This window comes from Salvelinus sp. IW2-2015, linkage group LG6.1, assembly GCF_002910315.2.
Source record: "Salvelinus sp. IW2-2015 linkage group LG6.1, ASM291031v2, whole genome shotgun sequence".
Taxonomy (NCBI): Eukaryota; Metazoa; Chordata; class Actinopteri; order Salmoniformes; family Salmonidae; genus Salvelinus; species Salvelinus sp. IW2-2015.
The window spans coordinates 8,131,691-8,159,277 of NC_036845.1; the positions used below are offsets into that span (position 1 = coordinate 8,131,691).

At 41.3% G+C, this 27,587-nt stretch overlaps 1 protein-coding gene across 1 annotated transcript; it reads right to left on the minus strand.

The window, feature by feature from the left end:
- On the minus strand, nt 1-26,603 carry pomgnt2 (protein O-linked mannose N-acetylglucosaminyltransferase 2 (beta 1,4-)). Its single transcript, XM_023988877.2, has 2 exons — nt 26,342-26,603; nt 1-1,939 (listed from the first exon to the last, which is right to left on the minus strand). Exon 2 carries the CDS (start codon nt 1,863-1,865, stop codon nt 90-92), a length of 1,776 nt encoding a protein of 591 aa, XP_023844645.1. The 5' UTR covers nt 1,866-1,939; nt 26,342-26,603; the 3' UTR covers nt 1-89.
- Nucleotides 26,604-27,587: the final 984 nt, after the last annotated feature.

Genomic DNA, 27,587 nt, shown 5'->3' on the forward strand with positions numbered 1-27,587 from the left:
CTAGCATCACCTTCAATAATCCACAGCCCCAATATCTGATCATCTGGAACAAGCAGTCACATATTTGAAACTGTAAATATCAACTCAAATTATGTCCTGCACGTGAGTACATCTGCAAAGGGCCCCAGGAGGTTTTTGTTAAAGATGCAGCGCACCCACACCAGGTACGTCGTAAAGGGTTTGATGTTTTCAGAGAAGGTATAGTTCTGGTGGGGGAGAATATAAGGCATGTACGTGTTCTCTCCTTGCTCCTGGATCCACACTTCGTACTTCACCTCCCTGACCTTCAGGTACTTGAGGTTCCAGGGGATTTGCCACGACACAGTCAGCTTGGCCTCGTTGGTGGCCTGGACCGACGTCTGGCACTGGGGCTCTCTGACCTGGCCTGGGTGGACCGTGCTGGCAGGCTTGGCCTTCTTCAGGTTGGGCCTGCTTTTCACTGTCGCTCTGAGAGCCTCTAGTAAAGAAGGGATGTCCACTATGGTGTCCTGGTAGATGCGATAGAGCCACTCAGGGTTGCGGCAYCACAGGTGTCTYGGRACTTCCTTACTGGRCAGGATGTGKTCCTGSTCTTCCTTATCCAGGTGGGCTATACCACCCTGCTCCCAGGGCCTCTCTGGGTAGGCCACAGAGTTCTCCTCCACCATGTTCCTCCAGGCCACATACTGCAGGTCCATGCCTGGTAGAGAGGCCAGGGTTTTGTAAGGGGTGTACTGCTCTGGGTTGACCGCATAGGGAAAGAGCTCCACTACGACGGCCCCCCGGGAGAGGAAGAGAGAGGAGACCAGCTGGGCCCCGTGCATGCTGACCAATATGGAGGCCCCGCTGATGACCTTGACGATGCTGGGGAAGGTCTGCTCCTCCAGAGACACCGTCACCGCTCTCATCTGGAACTCCTGCGCTAACGCAAGGATCAGCTCCGCTTCGTTCAGGATGAGTCTGTTGATGGAGCGACTGAACACTACGATGTACTCGTCCTTTTCCTCCGCTGCGCTCTCCTCTCCTCCTCGCGTGGTGATATTGAGCTTCTCCATCAGCGATGAGGAAAACTGCCGGATCTCGTTCCCAGAGACCAGGATGTTGGCTTTGGGGCCCTGTGGTTGGACAAAGCCGTACTGGTACCATGTGGTCATCTTGGACAAGCCCACGTAGGACTTTGTGAAGCACATAAGTTTGCCAAAGTTCCTCAGCTGTTCTTTGAGAAGTGGCTGCTTGCTGCTCAGCAGGCGGTAGAGGTCAAAGTGTGCGCCCTCACCCCAGCCCTCCATGAAGACCAGGCGGGCCTCATCGTCCAGGTCCGAGTACTGCTGCATGGTGTAGAAGATGGGAAGCAGGTCATCGTGGAACACATGCATCAGATTATCCGGATTGAAACGGTTGAGGATGAGGGTGACGTCAGGGACGAACACAGGCTTGGGCATGAACTTGAGGGCAGCTGCGGGCAGCTCCAGGAAGTTGAAGTACTGGGTGTTGTGATCCTCCACAGAGGACAGGTCCAGCAGGGCCGGCTGGAATCGCCGGGGCCCCAGGTTGGGCAGCATGAAGGAGGAGTTGCTGTGGAAGAAGACAAACTCCTCGGCCTCGGTGCAGTAGCACAGGTAGTCGAAGCGGCAGATGCGATCAGTGTGCATCTTGCCGGTGCAGACCATACGGGTGCCATATTCCTGGAGGGCCAGCAGAGCAGCGTGGTAGTCTATCCGGGCCTGGGACAACTCCTGGGACTGGTGGGTCAGCTGCAGCTCCTCCTCCAGTACTGCAGCGTGCTCGCTTAGCCTCACGTACTTCCAGAGCAGTGCTGCCACCACCGACACCAGCAGGCCGTTCAGAATGGCCGCCGCGTTCATCCTGCAGCTCGCCGCACGCATCACAGCTCCACGTCCAATTTGATCTCTGACCTCACACGCATGCTCCGACTCCCACTAGCCAGGCGCCGATACACCTGGAGAGGAGAGAGAGAAGGGGTGGGGGGAGGGGGAGAGATTATTTTTAGCATATTACTGATATCATGTTTCCAACTGAACATAATATATTTCAGAATTTCCAAATTCAAATTACATTCAAACTCAAAGTAATCATATAAATAATATCAAACAAAGTGCAAGCCTATTATTTGGAGTGCTATTGATGAAGGTCTACATACCGGTAGAACAATTTAAATTTTAGGGATCAAAGCATGGCTCAGAGCCCCTTCCCTTTGAGAAGCCTTTGTCTGTGTCCCAAATAAAGGGATTTTGGCAATGAAGCCCTTTACCTACTTCTCCAGAGTCAGATGAACTTGTGGATACCATTTTTTTGTCTCTGCGTGCAGTTTGAAGGAAGTTTCTCACTAGCGTTAGCTCAATGGCTATCTAGCGTTAAGGCAATGACTGGAAGTCTATGGGAACTAACATCACTAGTTAACATTGGCTCGCAATACTAACTCTAACTTCCTTCATACTGGACACAGAGACATACAAATGGTATCCACAAGTTCATCTGACTCTGGGGAAGTAGACAAAGGGCCTCATTGCCAAAACCTCAAAGTATTCATTTTAAGTGCACTACTTTTGCCAAAACCTCAAAGTATTCATTTTAAGTGCACTACTTTTGACCAGGACCCATATGGCTCTGATCAAAAGTAGTGCACTGTATAGGCTAGGGAAAAGTGTGCCATTTGGGACGTATCCTTTGTTTACCTTTGTGGATAAGCACAGGCTTTCCTAGAACCTCAAATCACACTCCCCTCCTGGTTATGTCTTGATGAATGACATTGTGAGGAGAGAAAGGGGAAAAGAAAAGTTCCTCTTAAAACTACACTAATCTGCATATTGAGAGAACAGGTCATGTGGTGAGACAGACTACTGCGTCCTAAATGCTATTCCCTATATAGTGCACTACTTTTGATCAGTCCAGGACCCATAGGGCTGCAGTAAAAAGTAGTGCACTATCTTGGGAATACAGATTTTGGGATCCCAAGCAGCTGCTTCCAGACTATGTGGGTAAATAGTCATCTAAAGGTTGACTGCTACAAGAACAAATGTTTCAGTAGGCTAGCCTCTGCCTGGGATACTATAAATATCACTTTCCATAATAGCGGCTGAGATTAAAATAATATAATTATTCCAGTATAAAAAAGTTGAGTGTGTGTAAATAACAAACAGGTTTGAGACAAAATCAATTAATTTAAAATATGCTTTATATCAGCATAACTTAGCAATACTCAAAAAGAAGAGTCAAGAGAGTTAGCGTAGTCATTGGCATCTATAATATTCATCAGAATCTACGGACTATCTCCCTAACCTTCAACTTTGGGCTGCAGACACTAAATACACTCCCTTCCTCTCCCTGGAGCACGACTGTCTGCAGTAGGCTTGGTCGGTATACTGTATATGCCGTATTCCAGAGTATTTGGTAATAGCTACGGGATGGTTTTTCAATATCATTGAAACTATTTATTTTTAATATAAATTTGAATATTTTTAGCTACTTTAAGTAAATACCTGCAGTCAACTTGTGCAGTAGGTTAGGAAATAAAGCAGATCACGTTCTTCATTTCACCTGTCAGATTATTTTTCATTGTGAAGTTTAGGCCTACCGGTAGTCCCCAGTCACGTTTGTTTAGAAGCACACAAGAGATCGGAGCTTTGTGAGCACGCGCCAGGTGATCAGCACGTGCCAGGTGATCTAGTTAAAGTATGGAATTCACAACTAAATGTTTGCCAGCTAGATATCTTATAACTATTAAAGGAAAACTACACCCCAAAACTATCTTTTGGTATTTGTTTCATTAGTCCATTGTTGATATAGTCCCAAAATGTTTTGCATGTCAGCGATCAAGGTTTCAAGATATGTAACTTTCAAAATACAGAAATCTGGCCCATATGATGAATTTTGCATCATATGATGCTGTGTTTTGCAGCGCTAAATGCTCTACAGTTGTGCATTTGGTTTGCTAATTTAGAGTAGCTAGTTATCTATTAAAATGGAAGTATCAATGAACATGATTGTGGGAAATCAATTAATGCTGTTTGTCAGGCGGGGTACCACATACCGCTAGCAGCATTTTAGCCACAGACTTATGTGCTAGCCATCTAGTCTATGTTTTATAAATGTGCAATGAGCATAAAAATATGCATTTATATAAGGAATTAGCAACTCGTTTTCATTCTGAGAATAAGCATCTTATCCAGGTAGGCCACTTTATTTTTTATTTTTTTTCAACATCTAAACTTAATGAACAAAATGTTGTTCAAACAGTTGGAGGCAGACAGGAGAGTGTATTCATAAAAGTTCAACTGTTCTACCTTGTTAGCAAGCAAATACAGTGCCTTCGGAAAGTATTCAGACCCCTTAACCTTTTCAACAACAAACAAATCCTCATCAATCTACACACAATACCCCATAATGACAAAGCAAAAACACCAGTCTCAACGTCAACAGTGAAGAGGCGACTCCGGGATGCTGGCCTATCCTTCAATCCCAGGTTAAGTAAAATAAGTTTAGCCCTACCTCAATGCCTCTAATGCTTTGAGCAGCAGACATTATGGAGCACAAGATTCATACAGCAGATATCATGGAAACATAATGAAAGGTCACTGCCACTTCCAACACATATTTGCACACACACACACATGCACCTCTGATTTCTTCATTTTCTCCTTGGGTCAAATCACTCTATCCTAAAAACTCCTTGAGAATCCTCCTTTGCCACTAGCATCCCCAGAGAGCAGCCATCCCCCCACGGTCTTCCTGTCTCTCTCTCCTCTCCAGACTAAGCTCATAATGAACTCCAGTATCTCTGGCCTGACTCTGTCTAAATCCCAAATGGCACCCTATTTTCTATTTAGTGCAATACTTTTGACCAGGGCCCATTGGACACAGCCAGCCTTACACTCTCCTAAAGCCCCGGACTATCTCTCCTCTAACAGCCAGCCAAGCCAAGGGCCCTGGAGGAAGAAGCCGGATTGAACAAAGACATAATGGCTCCATCTCTCCCTCCCTGCTCTCTCTTTCACTTTCTCTCTTGCTGCCCTCATTCTCTCTTTCCATATCTGCTCTCATATGCTGCAATAGAGGCAGGCTAAAAAGTCCTCAGGCTATTTTGACATCCAAATACCTAGGCTACAATATGTCAGTGGTAGTAGTAGGCTCAGTCTTTGTGGTAATACCCTGCAGTTTTAGCTAAGTTACAGGAAAAAGATCAGTTACACAAGAGCTTTTTCCACTTGTTTTCATTACGACTTGAGATTTAGTTTACCAAAAGAGCATGATACTAATTCAGGTGAGAAAAGTATTGGGGAAGCCCTTATCTCCATCTATAGATACAATATGATAGCAATGCAGACGTATTTGTACTCATAATACTCATATGTGATATATACTCATATGTGAACTGCACTACATTTACATTTGAAGTTAAACTGAGTGAATCCCATTGTTCATTTGTCATCCAAACCCGGGCCTCCTTTTTTCTCCTCTCCCCAAATGTTTGACTAGGATTGCCATTCGCCAAGGGCACTGGCAGAGGAGACAGGTTTAGTTAACTCACCTTTGCCCACTGATCCATATTGTACTGACAGGGGGCTAAAGCCCATAATTAGACACTGCTGGTGACCTTGACAGCTGGGCCTATAGGCTTCATGACCTGGGTGTCATCAGGAGGACACGGTGTCCCAAATGGCACCCTATCCCCTTTACAGTGCACTACTTTTGATGTGACCTGATCAGAAGTAGTGCACTACAAGGGGAATAGGATGCCATTTGGGAAGCAACTCTGGCTGTCCCTAAAAAAAGATAATTACCTACATGGTTCCTCTGAAGTTTGACCAAGCCCCCTACATGGGATTTAGGTCCAGAAATTACTTCTAAGATTTTAAATGTACCTGTATAGGCAGATTGCACAAACCCCTCAGCTTTCCCCTCAGCTTTCCCTTTTAGCCTACCCATTTAACCAATTCCTACAAGCGGTTAAGTTGGTATGCCATTCAGACAATACCACTTAATTTTACTAATAGGCTAATAGTGCTCAATGCATTGTTTTGCTGCTTAAATGTCACAGCATGAAGACCTAAAGCAGCATTGCCCTCCAATCCATGAGGACAAGGGCAATGGTGCCAGTGCCAGTGGTGAGTGTTAATTCTCCTCGATGCACACAGGCGGCCCACAGGGATGCGTGCAGGGCCTATTGCAATTCCACTGTGCCAAGTACTGAAGGGCATTCCAAAGGTCAGCCTGCCTCTGTGATAAATTAGCAGGCAATTCCATGGCACCATCTTCAGCTAACACTGCACCGAGCCGTTGAGGTTTCAGGCTTGAGATTGAACGTTTTTGTGAGCGAAAATGTGAATCAAACTCCACTGCTCAGCTCTCCAGTGTTCTCCCTACAGAGCAGGGATGCAATCGGGTGAGGGCCATAAAAGGTGATTATTATTTTTTGCACTGCTAGGGGGAAATGCAGGTTTTAACAAATTAAACAACAAAAGAATATGATCTACATGCTCATTCTGTGTGTGTAAAATAAAAAGTGGTTAATGTGAACCTAACTCACAGCAAAAAATGTTAAAGAAAACAATCCAATGTTATTTTTTGACTAGACTTTACTGCAATGACACTCAAGTCTTGAGAAAAAAACAATACACTAATATTGTAGTTAGCCATGACAACCTTTATAATAGGAGGCTTGTGACCACACACATCTAAATATTGCACTTGGGAAAACAACATCTTAAAGTAGAACTAGAATGAAACAAACAGGCATCTATTTTTGCTCAAAAGAATTGCCCACTATAGTAGACATCGATCAAGTGCACAAGGCTACATGTGTGCAAAAATAACGTTCACTGAGTAAAACAAGTAATAATCCCCCTCTCTCACACACACAGACGTGTTACTGTCAAGTTCGTCACAACAAAAGCAATATCTTTGGGCTACACTGCACATTATTACATTTTACACTTTCTGCCTGTGGACATCTGTTCTACAATATGCCAGCAGAGCATAATACCCTTTGTTGGCATAATTGAGCTCTTTCAGGCAGAGTACACCTGCCATACCCCTTTTTATCCACTGTATTGACGAAGTGAGAAAGAGGGAAAGGGTGTGGTGTTCCTTTCACCTCTATAGCAGCATCCAGCTTAAGCCAGGCCCAGCTCCAACTACACTTGATCCCTGAATCCACTGGTTTAACAAGCAACGCCTCATTTTCACCTAATTCTCTCATTCTGAAAATTAACCACATATTGTAGAGGGAAAACATTAGTTCACAGATAGTAGTTAGTTCGTTAGCTTTGCCAGGGTCCAGTAAGCAACTAACGCGTTATAACTTGAGGAACGGTGTGCTGAAAAGCTCCCCCCTGCCAGAATCCCCCCCCCTTCACATGAACACGCACACACTCAATTCTTCATTGCTGCGACTTGCTTGCTAGTTGAGATTTCTGATCACGTTCGGCTGCGTTTCATTAAATTTTTTATGTCGGTTTGATCGCGGGGGAGGTACTAGTAATGTCTGCAGTTTTCAGTTTGACTATTTGTTTCAAGTGTGTTAGTCTATAAATAAATCACTGCCAAAATGTGTCATCTCTCCCATGTCTTATTCGACTAGTAGTTGTTCTGAAATGTTTATTTCTTGCCTACATTTTACTCCCTCCTCTATGTTTAATATAACACACATACAGTGGGGAGAACAAGTATTTGATACACTGCTGATTTTGCAGGTTTTCCTACTTACTAAGCATGTAGAGGTCTGTCATTTTTATCATAGGTACACTTCAACTGTGAGAGTAAGTAATTAATTTGCATTTTATTGCATGACATAAGTATTTGATCACCTACCAACCAGTAAGAATTCCGGCTCTCACAGACCTGTTCGTTTTTCTTTAAGGAGCCCTCCTGTTCTCCACTCATTACCTGTATTAACTGCACCTGTTTGAACTCGTTACCTGTATAAAAGACACCTGTCCACACACTCAATCAAACAGACTCCAACCTCTCCACAATGGCCAAGACTTTGTAAGTAGGAAAACCTGCAAAATCGGCAGTGTTTCAAATACTTGTTCTCCACACTGTACATTCATTATTAATTATTCATTGGGACTGCAAGGCCTGGCACACTTCAGAATCATTTTTGGTGACCTATCATGCCCTCTGATGTGTGCCACAGGAATTATTAGACTAGTCACAAAAGGAAGTGGTTATTTCAGCAATAATAGTTTTCAGAGCCCTCTACTGTTCTCTCTACCCATCCCTCAATCCCCCATCCCATCGTGCTTTTCCCTCTTATGGCTTTTCCTACATTGTTTTAAACTTTTTCTGTTTGAGTTTTTAAGAATGTAGGTAAAGTAGTAATAATAAAATAATAATAATAATACAATTTGTACTCTGCGCAAAAAAGTTCAAATATATAAGTCAACATGAGTACATATCCATAATCACAGTAAACTGTTATAATATAATTTTTTTTTTTAAATAAATAAATGTATAACAATATAATAAACAAAACTATGACAATGTGCCTCCATGAAGAATCCCCTCCCCAATAGGTCCCTTCGCCCTCAATAGGACACCCCCAGCACCTCCACCATCAACCTCCCCCCACCCCTCAACCACAATAATAGAAAAAAGTGTATATATATATATATATATATATATATACACACATACACAGTACATATGCACAGGACACTCAACTTATCTCTTTTCCTACATCAGATATACAGGTGACATTTTCACCTGGATGACAGCACATAATCAGCAAGACGGAGATGCTCTTCATCCAAGGAAATGCCTGCCCATTCTCAGATGTTAGATAATGATTATCACGTCATTTACATTCCAGCCCTTGTCAGCTCCATATTTGACTACTTCAACTCACACCCTGCTGGAATCCCTGCCTTCTCAGATTCCCTTCTGTTATTAATCTCTATATTGTAATCAATAAAGTGTTCCAAAATGCTGTACTTTTATTAACATACATGTTCAGATCATCCCTGAGAGAGAAGGGGTGTAATATCTCCAGATGGGCGTGTGGTACCCTTCCTCACCCATGCCAACAAGATGTCACTTCTTGTGGGGTCTTTGCCTTGAAAGTAAGTATGAGAGTATAAGTAATGTACAATTAACCTACTGAAAGTATACTGACTAAAAGGCAAAACAGAACTGTCATATTATATTATAGCTGTGTCGTTGTATACTTGCGAATTAGAATCTTAAGTGTAACATAATTTTGTTGGGGAAAACTGAAACGCCCATCAGATTTTTCCCCCAGTTTGCTAAATGTGTTCTGAAGGAGGAGTCGATTGTCTTTTCAAATATGGACAAAGATGTTAACATGAGAGAAGAAATAGCAGTCACTCTCCTCCAAAACACCGGTATGTTCAATTTCTAATTTAATATAATTGTAGATAAAAAAAAAAAACATTTATATGGATCTTTCAAGGTTATCTGTGATCCAACTTCTGACTAGACGGCCACTAAAACACATGTATTTAAATAATTATGGTACAAAAAAACTACACTATTCCCTTGTTCCCTGTTTTCTCAGAAAAATACATGTAAAGATATATAGACTACTTGACATTATGTTTTGCTAGATGACCTGAGCCAACTGTGCCACTTCTGTGGGGAGGTGGACAATAATGAGAAAGACACTAACTGGGTAATTGCTTGTTCACTTCTAAAGGCACATTTTTAGGAGTACGAATTAGTATAAGCAGTAATATTTCTAGAGGTAGTTAATGAAATAATTGTAATTCAAGAAAATGTATTGAATGTTTAATATATTTACATTTTTCATCATAAATTTCAGATTGGTTGTGACCGCTGCCCACGATGGTTCCACCAGTCCAAACCAAACCATCACATCATTGGAGGATTATGTCTGTGCTGCCTGTCAGGACTAGGTTAGGCTTGAGTTAAAGTGGACTAAATGTTCAGTCGAGCTGTTGCAGCTTTCCAATATTTGTTTGTTATTTGTCTTTTTATATTTGATTTATTATCATTTTATATCTTATTATTCAAATCGACATTTGTATTTCTTATTTAATGTTTGTTAACAAACTTAACTTTCTGTGATGTTTTTGTGTTATTGTGTGATAATAGTTGTGTATTATCATTATTTTCTTAAACATTACAAAATGTTTCTAAAATAAATGTTTATGTTTCTTTATACTCTAATTTTGTTTTCTGTGGCACACACTACTAGTCAAAATGAGCTACCAAAATGATTCTGAAGTGTGCCAGGCCTCGCAGTCCCAGATAGAAGGGGGGGAGAATTTCGGCAGGCAAGAAAATAGCCTTGCCGAACCCCCCCCCCTCTCATTTCCTTAATTTTGTGGCTAGTCAAATACTTTCTGTGGCACACACATCAGAGTCAAATACTTTCGATAGAACAAACTTCACGTCAGGATAGGCAACCGAAATTAATAATTAATATATGCGTGTTATATTAAACAGAGGAGGGAGTAAAATGTAGGCAAGCAATAAACATTTCAGAACAACTACTAGTCGAATAAGACATGGGAGAGATAACGAATTTTGGTCGAGATTTATGTATAGACTAATACAAATAGCCAAACCGAAAACGGCAGACATTACCGCCATCAAACCAATATAAAAAAATGTAATGAAACGCAGCCGAACGTGACCAGAAATCTCAACTAGCAAGAAAGTCACAGCAATGAAGATTTGAGTGCGTTCACGCGAGCTTTTCTGCACAAGGAGTCGTATGCCAGTTAATACTGTAATGACCTGTAATGACTAGATCATAAAGGAACAAGAGTCCAGACAGAGGTTTGAGTTTACAAATTTACGGTTTATTAACCCAACTTCACACAGGCTACTGTTTGCCCGTAGCCCACGCCAAATAAATGAAGGATACCCTATAAAACAACCGCGACCTTCTCTTGTGACGGCCAGACGTAAGAGAGAGAACAATGTCTAAACCCGGTCTTAAAACACAATGCTCCATCCCCCTGCCCAACCCCCCTCCACGCCACTCCGCCAACCACCAGGATGCCCGGCATGAGAACATTCGAGGTATTCCCGTGATACTTGTTCCACCACACTTTCTCCCTCACCTCAAACTTTCCAAATGCCAGTCGTTTTTCGGTTACAGCTCATGAAGTTCGCTTCCTCACCCCCATCTCCGTGGTCAGGTTTCTCACCTACCTCTTCGTTATCGTTCAAGGCCAGGGACACCCTGCTGTAAATTAACTGGCAAACTGCCATTCCACCCTCCCGCTGTCTTTCCAGAGTGCGCGCTGATGCTGTAACTAGCACATTGGTTGTCTATTCTCTCTTCAGTGGTGTGCTGCATTCTGTTGTTATGTGAATGATTGGCTGAGCCTTGGATACAGCCAGTATTGCTCCAAACGCGCATCACTCGTTCGCATACAGCCAGTAGTCATCCAAAGCCCCCCCACCCCAAAACGTTTCTCATCGGATTGACACGAATCACGTAGGTTCCATATTTTTTATTCAAAACGGCGAATTTCGCCGAAATATGACTAGTTTGCATCCCGGTACAGAGGCGCCCCATGATGCTTTCCATATAAAAATATCCTGTTGTGTAATACCTTATTTCAATTCTAAATGATACAGATGTATAAAAAAGGCTGGTAGGATGTATTTGGAGATGCTAGCACTCAGGACAAAACAGAACACTGTCTCAATTTAAGAAGTGTATTATTAATGATTACATAGCGTAATGGAAAGTCTGCACAGTTTGACAATAAAACCGAACTTTCTAAAAACCGTGACCAGCATGCATAAATTACAGAACAAGTTAAAAAAAGCTTGGTCATCCTGTTACTAGGAACACAGAACTAGAAAAATATTCTATATAAGATTTGTTGCACCACCATTCACTGTCATAACCATTCAGGCACAATGACTTCAATTAGCCTACATTTTGGTGCTCCAGATAATATTGCGGTACACACACTACTAAGAGACGGCCTTGAAGTCCATCAAATGTAGCTAAATACATGTTCTAATGTAAAGTGTAAAGTGTTTTTGTGAACAACAGACGAAGTAGGCTATATCTAATCTAGTTTATCTGACTAAATCAGCGGTTTTCAAAGTGGGGGGAGGGGTCTTTTGGGTGATTTTATGTGAAAAATTATTTTATTAATATTACTAGCTGCAACAGAATACCACCATGGCAGGGTTTCCGTTAGGAGAATGTGGCACCTGACATTTTGACCAGCAGCATTTAAATCTACCGGAAATTTACCAGACCCATATGCATTGGGTGCGTAACCTGATATCAATGCTGAGAATGACAGATCACATTTAGATTATGGTAATTCATATTAACAGAACATGCAAGTCGAGGATGCAGCAATGTGTGGTCCTTCTTACCTAATTCTGTTGCGCACTTTGAAGATGTTAGAATAACTGTCCAGGGCTGATATAAATACTATGCATGCCAGTCTCTCTTGCCTAAGAGTTGAGAGACTGACTGCATCACTTCTTTTTATAAGAAACATTCATGTGTTGAAAATCGCAAATTATTTGCATAGTCAATTTACACACAGCTCTGACACACACACTTAGCCCACCACACATGCCACCAGGGGTCTTTTCACAGTCCCCAAATTCAAGAAAGCGTACAGTATTATATAGAGCCCGTATTGCATGGAACTTTCTTCCATCTCATATTGCTCAAATAAACAGCAAACCTGGTTTCAAAAAGCAGATAAAGCAACACCTCGCGGCACAATGCCTCTCCCCTATTTGACCTAGATAATTTGTGTGTATGCATTGATATGTAGGCTACATGTGCCTTCTAATTTTTTTTATGTAGTTCTGTCCTTGAGCAGTTATTGTCTATTGATGTTCTGTATTATGTCATTCTGTATTGTTTAATGTTTTGTGTGGACCGCAGGAAGAGTAGCTGCTGCTTTTGCACCAGCTAATGGGGATCCTAATAAAATACCAAAATACTACATTTACTTTTCCTCAGCCAACAAGACAAGTAACGAACAGCAAAATCACTAGCCTATGTCAATCTACTATCTCCCATAGTAGAACAGTTTACCTATTCTATTGGTCAGCTTGTTGAGAAAGAAATAGCCTAATAGCGTGAATGTTTGTTCCATAATGCAATTAGCAGGAAAACCTGTCAAAAGCGCACTGCACATCCAAGCGGTTTCCTATGACAGAGATTCAAATATCCATCAGAAATGTAAAAAGAGGGGAGATGTAATATGCAACAACTAGCATGGGTTGCTAATATGACTAGGATTGTGCCTTTGGCTATGGACAATAAAAGAAAGTTGATATAAAATAATTGCCTCCATGGATAGTCTGATTTTGGCTAGGCTACTTTGAAGCAAGGTACGACCTACACGTCATAATATGTATTAAAACTTTCAGGTTTCAAACAATTAAGTATATATGTTTTCAAAATGCATACTGTCTTCTGCTCATTGCAAAGTGGTGTGTGACGCGCTGATGAAGCCTGCCTACCGTTGCCTATGCATTTGCTGTTTGAGATGCTGTAGCAGCAGCTCTCGCGCTGTCTGACAGATTTTCCGCTCAAAGGCTCTGTATATGTATCCTGAACGAGTGTGATAAGATACATAACGTATATACTGTACACGCCAATTTAATTCCACTAAATTATTCAAAATCACAGACTGATAAGCATGACCAGTCAAATGTACACTGAACAAAAATATAAAATGCAACATGTAAAGTGTTGGTCCCACGTTTCCTGAGCTGAAATAAAAAATCCCCCAAATCTTCCATAGGCACAAAAAGCTAATTTCTCTCAAAGTTTGTTCACAATTTTTTTTACATCACTGTAAGTGAGCATTTTTCCTTTACCAAGATAAACCATCCACCTGACAGGTGTGGCATATTAAGAAGCTGATTAAACAGCATTATCATTACACATGTGCACCTTGTGCTGGGGACAATAAAATGCCACTTTAAAATGTGCAGTTGTCACATGACACAGATGTCTCAAGTTTTGAGGTAGCGTACAATTGACACGCTGACTGCAGGAATGTCCACCAGAGCTGTTGCCAGATAATTGAATGTTAATTTCTTTACCATAAGCTGCCTCCAACTCCATTTTACAGAATTTGGCAGTACGTCCAACCGGCTTCAAATCAAATCAAATTTTATTGGTCACATACACATGGTTAGCAGATGTTAATGAGAGTGTAGCGAAATGCTTGTGCTTCTAGTTCCGACTGTGCAGTAATATCTAACAAGTAAACTAACAATTTCACAACAACTACCTTATACACACAAGTGTAAAGGAATGAATATGAATATATAAATATATGGATGAGCGATGGCCGTGCGGCATAGGCAAGATGCAGTAGATGGTATAGAGTACAGTATATACATATGAGATGAGTAATGTAGGTTGTGTAAACATTATATCAAGTAGCATTGTTTAATGTTAGTGATGGCTGTTTAACAGTCTGATGGCCTTGAGATAGAAGCTGTTTTTCAGTCTCTCGGTCCCAGCTTTGATGCACCTGTACTGACCTCGCCATCTGGATGTTAGCGGGGTGAACAGGCAGTGGCTCGGGTGGTTGTTGTCCTTGATAATCTTTTTGGCCTTCCTGTGACATCGGTGGTGTAGGTGTCCTGGAGGGCAGGTAGTTTGCCCCCGGTGATGCGTTGTGCAGACCTCACTACCCTCTGGAGAGCTTTACGGTTGTGGGCGGAGCTGTTGCCGTACCAGGCTGTGATACAGCCCGACAGGATGCTCTCGATTGTGCATCTGTAAAAGTTTGAGAGTGTTTTCGGGGACAAGCCAAATTTCTTCAGCCTCCTGAGGTTGAAGAGGTGCTGTTGCGCCTTCTTCACCATGCTGTCTGTGTGGGTGGACCATTTCAGTTTGTCCATGATGTGTACGCCAAATTGGAGTGGGTCTAGGGTGTCAGGTAGGGTGGAGGTGATATGATCCTTGACTAGTCTCAAAGCACTTCATGATGACGGAAGTGAGTGCTACGGGCGATAGTCGTTTAGCTCAGTTACCTTAGCTTTCTTGGGAAGAGGAACAATGGTGGCCCTCTTGAAGCATGTGGGAACAGCAGACTGGGATAGGGATTGATTGAATTTGTCAGCCAGCAGGTCTGCGCATGCTCTGAGGACGCGGCTAGGGATGCCGGCAGCCCTGCGAGGGTTAACACGTTTAAAGTTTTACTCAGGTTGGCTGCGGTGAAGGAAGCGGGCTGTGTCAGTGGCACTGTATTGTCCTCAAAGCGAGCAAAGAAGTTTAGTTTGTCTGGGAGCAAGACGTCGGTGTCCGCGACGGGCTGGTTTTCTTTTTGTAATCTGTGATTAACTGTAGACCCTGCCACATACGTCTTATGTCTGAGCCGTTGAATTGCGACTCTACTTTGTCTCTATACTGATGCTTAGCTTGTTTGATTGCCTTGCGGAGGGAATATCTACACTGTTTATATTCGGTCAACTGCAGACCATGTGTAACCACGCCAGCCCAAGACCTTCACATCCAGCTTCTTCACTTGCAAGATCACTTGTGCTGGGGAGTATTTCTGTCTGTAATAAAGCCCTTTTGTGGGGAAAAACTAATTCTGATTTGCTGGGCCAGACTCCCCAGTGGGTGCCAGGCCCAGAATTAGTTTTCCCCCACAAAAGTGCATTATTACTTGGCTGCAGGGCCTAATGAATTTATTTCAATTGATTGATATCCTTACATGAACTGTAGAATCTCAGTAAAATCTTTCAAATTGTCGCGTTTATATTCTTGTTCAGTATATTTCCAATGATTGGTATTTCCATCAATGAATAAGCTAAAAAGCATTACTTCGCAATGGGATTTTTTTTAAATTCTTCTCCCGGATAATTGGCCGGCACCAATTTTAATTATCGCTTTTCTATTATGATTTTTTTTTTTTTTTTTTTTTTATCGGCAAAAAGCCAGCCATTAACGGATAATGGAAACCCTGCACCGTGGATACCATTTGTGCCTTAGGAAACTATTCAGACCCCTTGACTTTTTTCACATTTTGCTACGTTACAGCCTTATTCTATAATTTAATACATTTATGTTTTTCCTCAATCTATACACAATACAATATAATGACAAAGCAAAAACAGGTTTTTAGAAATGTTTGCAAATGTCAAAAAAATAAATGAAATACCTTATTTACATAAGTATTCAGACCCTTTTCTATGAGACTCGAAACTGAGCTCAGTTGCATCCTGATTCCATTGATCATCCTTGAGATGTTTCTACAACTGATTGGAGTCAATCTGTGGTAAAATCAACTGATTGGACATGATTTGGAAAGTCTATATAAGGTCACACAGTTGACAAAGCAAGTCAGAGCAAAAACCAAGCCATGAGGTCGAAATAATTGTCGGTAGAGCACCGAGACAGGATTTTGTCAAGGCAAGGTCTAGGGAAGGGTATTACAAAACTGTTTGCAGCATTGAAGGTCCCCAAGAACACAGTGCCCTCCATCATTCTTGAATGAAAGAAGTTTGGAACCACAAAGACTCTTCCTGGAGTTGGCCGAGCAATCGAGGAGAAGGGCATTGGTCAGGGAGGTGACCAAGAACCAGATGGTCACTGACAGAGCTCCTCTGTGGCAATGGGAGAACCTTCCAGAAGGACAACCAGCTCTGCAGCACTCCACCAATCAGACCTTTATGGTAGAGTGGCCAGACGGAAGCCACTCCTCAGTAAAAGGCATGACAGCCCGCTTGGAGTTTGCCAAAAGGCACCTAAAGACTCAGACCATGAGAAACAAGATTCTCTGGTCAGATGAAACCAAGATTGAACTCTTTGGCCTGAATGCCAAGCAACACATCTGGAGGAAACCTGGCACCATCCCTACGGTGAAGCATGGTGGTGGCAGCATCATGATATGGGGATGTTTTTCAGCAGCAGGGACTGGGAGACTAGTCAGGATCGAGGGAAAGATGAACGGCGCAAAGTCCATTGAGATCCTTGATGAAAATCTGCTCCAGAGCGCTCAGGACCTCAGACTGGGATGAAGGTTCAATTTCCAACAAGACAACGACCCTAAGCACACAGCCAAGACAACGCAGGAGTGGCTTCAGGACAAGTCTCTGAATCTCCTTGCGTGGCCCAGCCCGGACTTGAACCCGATCAAACATCTCTGGAGAGACCTGAAAATAGCTGTGCTGCATCGCTCCCCATCCAACCTGAGAGACCTTGAGAGGATCTGCAGAGAAAAATGGGAAAACTCCAAATAAATCAAATCAAATTGTATTTGTCACATGCGCTGAATACAACAGGTGTTGACCTTACAGTGAAATGCTTACTTACAAGCCCTTAACCAACAAAGCAGTTTTAATAAAATACCCCCCCAAAATGTAAAAAAGATAATAACAAAAAATTAAAGAGCAGCAGTAAATAACAATAGCGGGGCTATACACGGGGGTACCGGTACAGAGTCAATGTGTCAATAAGCAGGGCACCGGTGATGTACTGTGACATACGCACTACTCTCTGTAGTGCCTTGCGGTCAGAGGCCGAGCAGTTGCCATACCAAGCAGTGATGCAAACAGTCAGGATGCTCTCGATGGTGCAGCTGTAAAACCTTTTGAGGATGTAGGTGAAGTTATTAAAATGACGATGCATAGATAATAAAAGAGTAGCAGCAATGCAAATAGTCTGGGTAGCCATTTAATTAGCTGTTTAGGAGTCTTATGGCTTGGGGGGGTAGAAGCTATTTAGGACCCTCTTGGATCTAAACTTGGCGCTCCGGTACCGCTTGCCATGCGGTAGCAGAGAGAACAGTCTAAGACTAGGGTGGCTGGAGTCTGCGACAATTTTTAGGGCCTTCCTCTGACACTGCCTGGTATAGAGGTCCTGGATGGCAGGAAGCTTGGCCCCGGTGATGTACTGGGCCATATGCACTACCCTCTGTAGTGCCTTGCGGTCAGAGGCCGAGCAGTTGCCATACCAGGCAGTGATGCAACCAGTCAGGATGCTCTCGATGGTGCAACTGTAAAACCTTTTGAGGATCTGAGGACCCATGCCAAATCTTTTCAGTATCATGAGGGGGAATAGCTTTTGTCGTGCCCTCTTCACGACTGTCTTGGTGTGCTTGGAGCATGTTAGTTTGTTGCTCCACTACAGCCCCGTCGATGAGAATGGTGGCATCCTCCTTTTCCTGTAGTCCACAATCATCTCCTTTGTCTTGATCACGTTGAGGAAGAGGTTATTGTCCTTGCACCACACGGTCAGGTCTCTGACCTCGTCCCTATAGGCTGTCTCATCGTTGTCGGTGATCAGGCCTACCACTGTTGTGTCATCAGCAAACTTAATGGATGGCGTTGGAGTCGCGCCTGGCCGTGCAGTCATGAGTGAACAGGGAGTACAGGAGGGGGCTAAGCACGCACCCCTGAGGGCCCCCCCATGTTGAGGAAAATAGTACAAATAATACAAAAACCTTGAATGAGTGTGTGATATTTATATTTATACACACACATACACACTTTATTTTTTATAATACCATCTTTGAGAACTAACAATAAAAGAAGCTATACTGTCAAGGAGAAAATAAACTGGGCATTCTGGGCATATGCACATTGATTTACTACAGCATTTGCCATTGCAAAATGCATAGAATTGCAGGAAATTAGCTTTAAAACTGCAAAATTGTCTCAGTTCCATGCAAAACTGTGTAGAATGCCTGGAAATTAGCTTCAAAATGTTCTCAGCTCAATGGAAACATGTGTAGAATTGCAGAAAATGTGCCTTACAACTAGAGGTCGACCGATTATGATTTTTCAACGACGATACCGATACCGATTATTGGAGGACAAAAAAAGCCGATACCGATTAATCGGCCGATTTATATATATAAAAAGAAAAATGCTTAATATATATATATCATACACACACACAAATTTTTGTAATAATGACAATTGCAACAATACTGAAAGAACAATGAACACTTATTTTAACTTAATATAATACATAAATACACACACACACACAGCATCTGAAGTGACAATGATACTGAAGAGTCTGCTTAGGAGACAAATACTTTCAACTGTTTGAATAAAAATAGAGAAAAAAAATAGAATTTAAGTTACCTGTGATGAATGTTGAAAACAAAAACTGTCATTTCTATATGCAGGAAATCCTATTTTAATAATGGGCATGGTAAGAATTGACGACCAAAGTGCGAGTCATAATTCCTATGACACCTTCTAGCAAAATCTGAAAAGCGGTTCCTTCATTTATTCCATAGGATATTTTTTAGATTCACTTAAAATAAGGTCTGTGTTTCGTGTAGGCTTACACCACCTTGCCGATTTTTATAACTGTGTAGATATCCATAGGACAAGGTAACTCTGATCAATATTGGCTAAATATAAGGGAAGATAAAAAAAATTGTAGAGTGGATTTATGAAAATATGTTGACAAACGTTACCTTGTCCTAGTGAGATTTACACGGGTATCAAAACATCGAGGCGGTTTAAGCCTGCACGAAACACAGACTTTTATTTGAAGTAGATCAAGACATTCTCTATGGAAGACATGAACGGTAAAATAACGAAGGAACCCCTTTCAAGTTCAGCCGCAAGTTATAACAGGAATTATAACGCGTCGACTATTTCTCTCTAAACCATATACCTTTTGACTAATCCGGAAACTATCACCTCGAAAACAAAACGTTTATTCCGTTCCGTATTTTATCTAACGGGTGGCATCCATGAGTCTAAATATTCCTGTTACATTGCACAACCTTCAATGTTATGTCATAATTACGTAAAATTCTGGCAAATTAGTTCGCAAAGAGCCAGGCGGCCCAAACTGTTGCATATACCCTGACTCTGCGTGCAATGAACGCAAGAGAAATGACACAATTTCACCTGGTTAATATTGCCTGCTAACCTGGATTTCCTTTAGCTAAATATGCAGGTTTAAAAATATATACTTGTGTATTGATTTTAAGAAAGGCATTGATGTTTATGGTTAAGTACACATTGGAGCAATGACAGTCATTGATTGATTGTTTTTTAAGATAAGTTAAGTTTAATGCTAGCTAGCAAATTACCTTAGCATACTACATTCGCAGCACAGGCAGGCTCCTCGTGGAGTGCAATGTAATCAGTGTTAGAGCATTGGACTAGTTAACTGTACGGTTGCAAGATTGGATCCCCCGAGCTGACAAGGTCAAAAATCTGTCGTTCTGCCCGCAGAACGTTCCTGGGCCGTCAATGAAAATAAGAATGTGTTCTTAACTGACTTGCCTAGTTAAATAAAGGTGTAAAAAAAATATATATATATATAAAAAAATAAAAATAAAAGTAATTTTTTAAAATTTTAAATCGGCGCCCAAAAATATCGATTTCCGGTTGTTATGAAAACGTGAAATCGGCCCCGATTAATCGGCCATTTCGATTAATCGGTCGACCTCTACTTACAACAGTAAAATTCTCTACACCGCCAAGATAACTTTCGAGCTAATAGATTATGTTAGTTTACATTTCCTCTTCCAATGAACTGTGGGGATCTGAAAACAATAACTGTCTACCAAATCTCTTCACTTTTAAAATGTTGATTACTTCTACTTGCCATTATCATTCAACTGATAAGACGTGATTTTATATTTTTGCTAACATATGATGAGGGTCCCTGGTTTGCCTGGCCGGGGGTCTCTGGGCAAAAAAAGTTTGAAAACCCCTAGACTAAATAATTTAAAAAATATATACTATAGAACTACACTTCTACTAAACAAATGATTAGGCCTAGATAGACATTGACAGCCTAGGTTGTTTGAAAACCGATGTCCTCACATAGCAATAGAAGTTAGGCTATGGGGAATAACACAATCTGAACGAGGAGTAAACAGAGCGCTTTTTGCTTGACATTTTCCGTGTGAGGAAGTAAATGTTGCCTTAAGAGTAACATGATCCAATTGGAGAAAGGTTAGCATAGTTTCCATCATAATCATATGCATGCATGAACTCGGGCTACAACTGGGAATGCTTCACATTTAAATTATATTTCTGTCTGGCGTAATGTTACTGCTCCAGCCCCACTTCAGTCTCCCTTCAGAGCTCCCACCCACCCACCACGCTTCTCAGTCAACCACCTCGCCCACATCTGCTTTCCCCTAATAGTCCCAAAATCTTTGTTATACTGAATGCTGCTTATAAATAATGAAACAGGCATTAAGAAAAGTAAATATTCCCTTAGAAGGCAGCAGGCAGGCGGTACAGTAAGTAAATATGCTGTGGGTAGAAAAACTGCTAAACAAGCCAGACTGGACAACACATTTCTAGCCTGATGTTTCACCTGACTTCTCTCTATGCTTTTACAGTAAAAAATGGCTTTCTGCTTTTGTCTCTCTGAGAAGACAAAAAGCCTGGAGTAGTTCTGTCTTTTTGAGATGTCCCTGGGTGACCTTGTAATCCCAAGGCTCTTTCTCAATTGTCCTCCTGATTCCTCACATCCTCTCTCTTTACCTCCTCAAAATGCACAGAAGATCCTAGGATCCTTTGTCTAATCTTCTCCTCCAATGCATTTTGAGGAGGCGAAGAGAGAGGACGTGAGGAATCAAGGAAAGACAATTCAAAAAGAGCCCTTGTTTCACGGAAGCTGAAAAGGTCTATGAAATAGTAAAGACAATTCAGCATCTGGGCAACTCCACAGTAGAGCTCAGCAGAGTACAGCACAGCAGAGTGCATTCGAGTACAGTACTATAGTGTATTTAACGTATGTGCTCTACTGAACTATACTCTAGTTATTTACTGAACAGTACAGCCCTGTGCTATACTTTTCTGTACTCTACTTTGCTGTCCAAACTTGTGAACCCAACTCTGGTTTGTGACTATTATGATTTCCCCCATTGTAGCCAATCAACTACAGAAATTCAGTTAGCGAACAAGTTATCGTCACAATAATTCATAAACAAAATTGATATCAGTAAAACACTGACTAATTAATAGATCTACCTTTATTTGTTACTTCTGAACGTTCATTATCCTCCCCTCCTAATGAGGGAGAGCAATTAGAAAATATCTTAAAGATATGTGGGTTTTTGCTAACAGAATTTTAAGGCACAAGGCAATTGTTCTTCAACGTACAGAAGGCAGACAAATATATTCAAAACTAAATATAAAGTGTTGATATTTGTTGGCAAGGGGTCTTTTACTTCAATATGAGTGTTATGTATTTCTAATACCTTTAAACTATTTTTGGTAGATGTTCTCCAAAAAAAGACCCCTTTTCCATCTTTGCTTATTCCTACATTTTAAGATGGAAAATTGTAAAAACAATTATATATCCCTTCATAAAAAAAGACTCAGCTTAAATTTGACATGCTCCTATGAACTTCACATGTTGCTGCTCATGGGTTCTTTTAGATGGAAAACACTATATCCTTTTCACATAGTCACCAATCTCTTTCATCTATACATGATCACACCTCTGACATTTGTAGTGATGGGAGCAGGAGACAGTAGTGTTTCCAAACTGCTCCTATATGGGTTTGGTTACAAAAGGGTGAGCAGTAGCAGCAGTAAACAAGGTAAATGTTATTAAGCCTCTCTCTGATGACATCACAGCTGTAGCAACTGAGCTAAGGCCGAGAGTGCCAGGTCTCTTCTATCAGGACTTGGCTGACAGGCCTTGCACGGCTCCCTAGTGTTTTGTATTGCCGTTTGCCTTGGAGACGATAAGCACCCTGATGATGGGGATGGGAGAAGTAGCGTAGAGCGGAGCAGCCTGGAGATTCTAATGCATTTTAATAAGGCTCCCGCTCCACGATAGGCAAACAGCGCTGTTAGTATCTTACTCTGGCATTTCTCCTCACTGCCTGTCGCTGGCTTGTCCCTTCAGGATCACCTTGGAGATTCCCTCCCTGCCTTGCATCCTCATCCTTCTGAAGGACAACTTGTTCACCTCTCCGCTATCACAAAGAACCACTTAATAGGCCTCTCTTCTCGGCTGCTTTATTGCCTGTGTCCTCCAGGCTTGTCATTTTTATTCCTGGCCCAATTGTGGCATGTCAGGTTGGATCAAGCCTCCTAGCGCTCATGTTAGCTAGAGCTACAGCCCAATGGACAACATTAGTGGCTGTACCATACTCTCCCTCTCTTTCTCACTGCTGGGGACACACTGTCAGCCTGCCACAACAACCCAGATACAGTTAAAGCCACTGTAGTCTGTAGTTTCCAATCATTTAAAATGCACCCCTTGAATTCTAAAATAACTTATAAACCCCTTAATAGCCTAGATTATTCTCCTTTAAAAACATCTTCCAGTTTCCTTAAAGTTAACAGTACTTTGTTTATTTTAGAGGTCAACCAATTAATCGACATAAAGGATTAATTAGGGCCGATTTCAAGTTTTTATAACAATCGGTAAATCTGCTATTTTGGACGCCGATTATGGCCGATTACATTGCATTCCACGAGGAAGCTGCGTGGCAGGCTGACCACCTGTTACGCGAGTGCAGCAAGGAGCCAAGGTAAGTTGCTAGCTAGCATTAAACTTATCTTATAAAAAAACAATCAATCTCCACATAATCACTAGTTAACTACACATGGTTGATGATATTACTAGGTTAACTAGCTTGTCCAGCGTTGCATATAATCAATGCGATTCCATATCATCGAATCTCAGCCTACTTCGCCAAACGGGTGATGATTTAACAAAAGCACAATCGTTGCACGAATGTACCTAACCATAAACATCAATGCCTTTCTTAAAATCAATACACAGAAGTATATTTTGTAAAACCTGCATATTTAGTTAAAAGAAATGCATGTTAGCAGGCAATATTAACTAGGGAAATTGTGTCACTTCTCTTGCGTTCATTGCACGCAGGGTCATGGTATATGCAACCGTTTGGGTCGCCTAGTTCGTTGCGAACTAATTTGCCAGAATTTTACATAATTATGACATAACATTGAAGGTTGTGCAATGTAACAGCAATATTTAGATTTAGGGTTGCCACCCGTTCGATAAAATACGGCACGGTTCCGTATTTCACTGAAAGAATAAACATTTTGTTTTCGAAATTATAGTTTCCGGATTTGACCATTGTGATGACCAAAGGCTCGTATTTCTGTGTTTATTATATTATAATTAAGTCTATGATTTGATATTTGATAGAGCAGTCTGACTGAGCGGTGGTAGGCAGCAGCAGGCTCGTAAGCATTCATTCAAACTTTACTGCGTTTGCCAGCAACTCTTAACAATGCTTGAAGCATAGCGCTGTTAATGACTTCAAGCCTATCAACTCCTGAGATTAGGCTGGCAATACTAAAGTGCCTATTAGAACATCCAATAGTCAAAGGTATATGAAATACAAATGGTATAGAGAGAAATAGTCGACGAGTCATAATTCCTATAATAACTACAAACTAAAACTTCTTGACTATATGTTCTGAGCAAGGAACTTAAATGCTAGCCTTTTTTACATGGCACATATTGCACTTTTACTTTCTTCTCCAACACTGTGTTTTTGCATTATTTAAACCAAATTGAGCATGTTTCATTATTTATTTGAGACTAAATAGATTTGAATTATGTATTATATTAAGTTTAAAAAAAGTGTAATTATATATATATATTCAAAAAAAATCAGCCGATTAATCGCTATCAGCATTTTTTGGTCCTCCAATAATCAGTATCGGCGTTGAAAAATCACAATCGGTCGACCTCTAGATTGTTTCCAGTCGTTGCCAAAGGGCCCATGAGAAATGGGTGTTGATGCATCTATTCTGCAGAGGGTGAGTAGAAATGTCAGACACAAGGGAGGACAGATCATCCTATGGAAACATTGCAGCATAGCACAGAATTCTGCTACATGACAGACTCCTAAAAGGCCAGAAAATTAAATGAAATAGTCCAGAAGAATATAAATAAAATTTACCTTTATTTAACTAGGCAAGTCAGATAAGAACAAATTCTTATTTTCAATGACAACCTAGGAACAGTGGGTTAACTGCCTTGTTCAGGGGCAGAACAGCATTTTTACCTTGTCAGCTCGGGGATTCGATCTTGCAACCTCCCGGTTACTAGTCCAACACTCTAACCACTAGGCTACCTGCAGCCCAATTTACAGGCCTAAGAGGAATTGTGTGCATTACATAGATCTTCCTAAAAAGCAGAAACTGAGTATTGTCAATAACACACCAACGAATTAGCTGATAGCAAATAGGCTACCTTCCTAATATTCAGAGATATATATATATCTCACACACCTCTCATCAACTCCCCCAGACTTCCACTTCATCTACCTCAACTACAGGCTGCCAGCTGAGCTCCCATTCATTATAGATGACCTTCCTAACAGAAGTGTGAAGGCAATGAAAATTAGGCATTCATATTTAGGATAGGTTGGCTATTTGTCACTACCATGCTCCCCCACTACATCATGATATGTAGGCTATAGCAGCACCCACTCATCTGAGACCAAGAGCAACTGGTGAAAGAGGTCCATATTGCAGAAGAAGTCATGATAGCCTACTTTAAAAAAAAGGAATCATTAATATTGTTGGCTAGACCTATTTGTGAAACTATCAACTTCATGTGTATTCAAAAGGGGGATTCAAGTGGGTCTGGGCAGGTGTAATGTTTGTAGGATGTAGTCGTGTGTATGTGTTGTATTGTTTATAAGAGATCAAATAAAATATCATAAAAATAAAGGTAGATTCAAAACCTATATGAGAACCTCAAGTTAATGCTGGTTTTCAATTTTAGTTGGTGGGATTTTCATAAAATTCATCCTCAGTCAACATAGATTTAGGTATTTCTTGAAAATCTAAGGGATTAATTACATGGTTTGTGATTGTCCTAGTGTAGCTAAATCTCTCCAGGATGAATGATTTGAAGGAAAAACATTCAATCCCAGACAATACTACCTGACCAAACTGTGTTAGAAGTTACCATTTAAGTCATCCTGAATTGAGATGAACACACGCAATGACAGATTTAAAGCAAGGACAAATGAGTGTTTACTACTTCAGTCTTGTTTAGGCCTAGACAAAACTGTGTTCATGAACAATCGCGATTGAGAACAATGTCGGGGGTTCAGATTACCATAGTTATGATTGAACACGTATAGCCTAGCCATTGTAGGAATAAGCTTGATTGATATTTATAAAGACTCCATGAGCTACTTAGAAACAACAGGTCCTGTTCATATTTGAAGCCATAACGTAATTTGTCCAGGCAAACTGTTAACGTTACATTCGTGCGTTAAATAAATTGGGTCATGCCCATGAGCAGAATGCATGGGTAGCGTCAAGATAATTCGCCAAGAGCCACAGTGCTTTTGAATTCGAAACTTTGTCCTGAAACTAAAAGTTTTCAAACAAACACCACATTGAAAACATGACATGCACCGATAAAAAACGTCTTTATTATTCTTACCGGGGAGTTTCGATAAAACGGAAAGGTATTTTCTTCACTGTAGCTGAAACGTTTCAGCTAAGGCAGCATTACTAGCTCCAGAGCATACGTTACTCTCCGCAGAAACGTTCCAGAGGATTGACGTGATCGAATGAACCTCCTTAACGATATGCCTCAATGTAGGTGCAACTGTAGGAAATATCAACGCATTCATTCAAGTTGAAAGTTAGACAGTATTTTTTTTAAATGCTGTCAAAAAGGCGATTTCGATTCTACTTGCTATCCTGTCTCCACCCACTGCAAAGTCAAATCCCATATCCAAACCTCGCGAGATGTTATCGGCGCTTTCTCCACACTCCCTGATGATGTGACCATAATGATAACATAAGAGGATATAAATTGAGGTCCCAGAATTTGTACAACGATTTGATTGCATAATTTATGGCGACAAAAGTAAGTAAAATGAATCCTTCTCTCTTGTATTATGTTTATCTTACATAGACCACTAGTTACAATTCACTCACATGCAAACTACTTTGTTTTTCAGGACAAGCTTAATATACACATATCACAAATTGCATGTAAAGTGTTTATATAAGGAAACATTTGCACATACTGCATTTCTCCGCTCTCCTCACAACTCCATAGTACCTTTGGCATTTAATTAATCCTAGCTTGCACCCTTCTGACAGGGGGTTAGGGGACACWAATTTTGCATTAATCATGCTCAATCTCTAAATAAATGGAATCTATGGATTTCACATGACTGGGAATACAGATATGCATCGGTTGGTCACAGATACNAATTTTGCATTAATCATGCTCAATCTCTAAATAAATGGAATCTATGGATTTCACATGACTGGGAATACAGATATGCATCGGTTGGTCACAGATACCTTAAAAAATATAAAAGAGCACACTCTTCCAGCGTGCCAGTGGCCATCAAAGGTGAGCATTTGCCCAATGAAGTTGGTTACAATGCCGAACTGCAGTCAGGTCAAGACCCTGGTGAGGATGATGAGCACGCAGATGAGCTTCCCTGAGACGGTTTCTGACAGTTTATGTAGAAATTATTTGCTTCTGCAAACCCACATTTTCATCAGCTGTCCGGGTGGCTGGTCTTAGACGATCCCACAGGTGAAGAAGCCGGATGTGGAGGTCCTGGGCTGGCGTGGTTAAACATGGTCTGCGTTTATGAGGCCGGTTGGACGTACTGACGAGGGGAGAGTGAAACGAATGCTCAAGTAGGACAGCTTTCCTAATG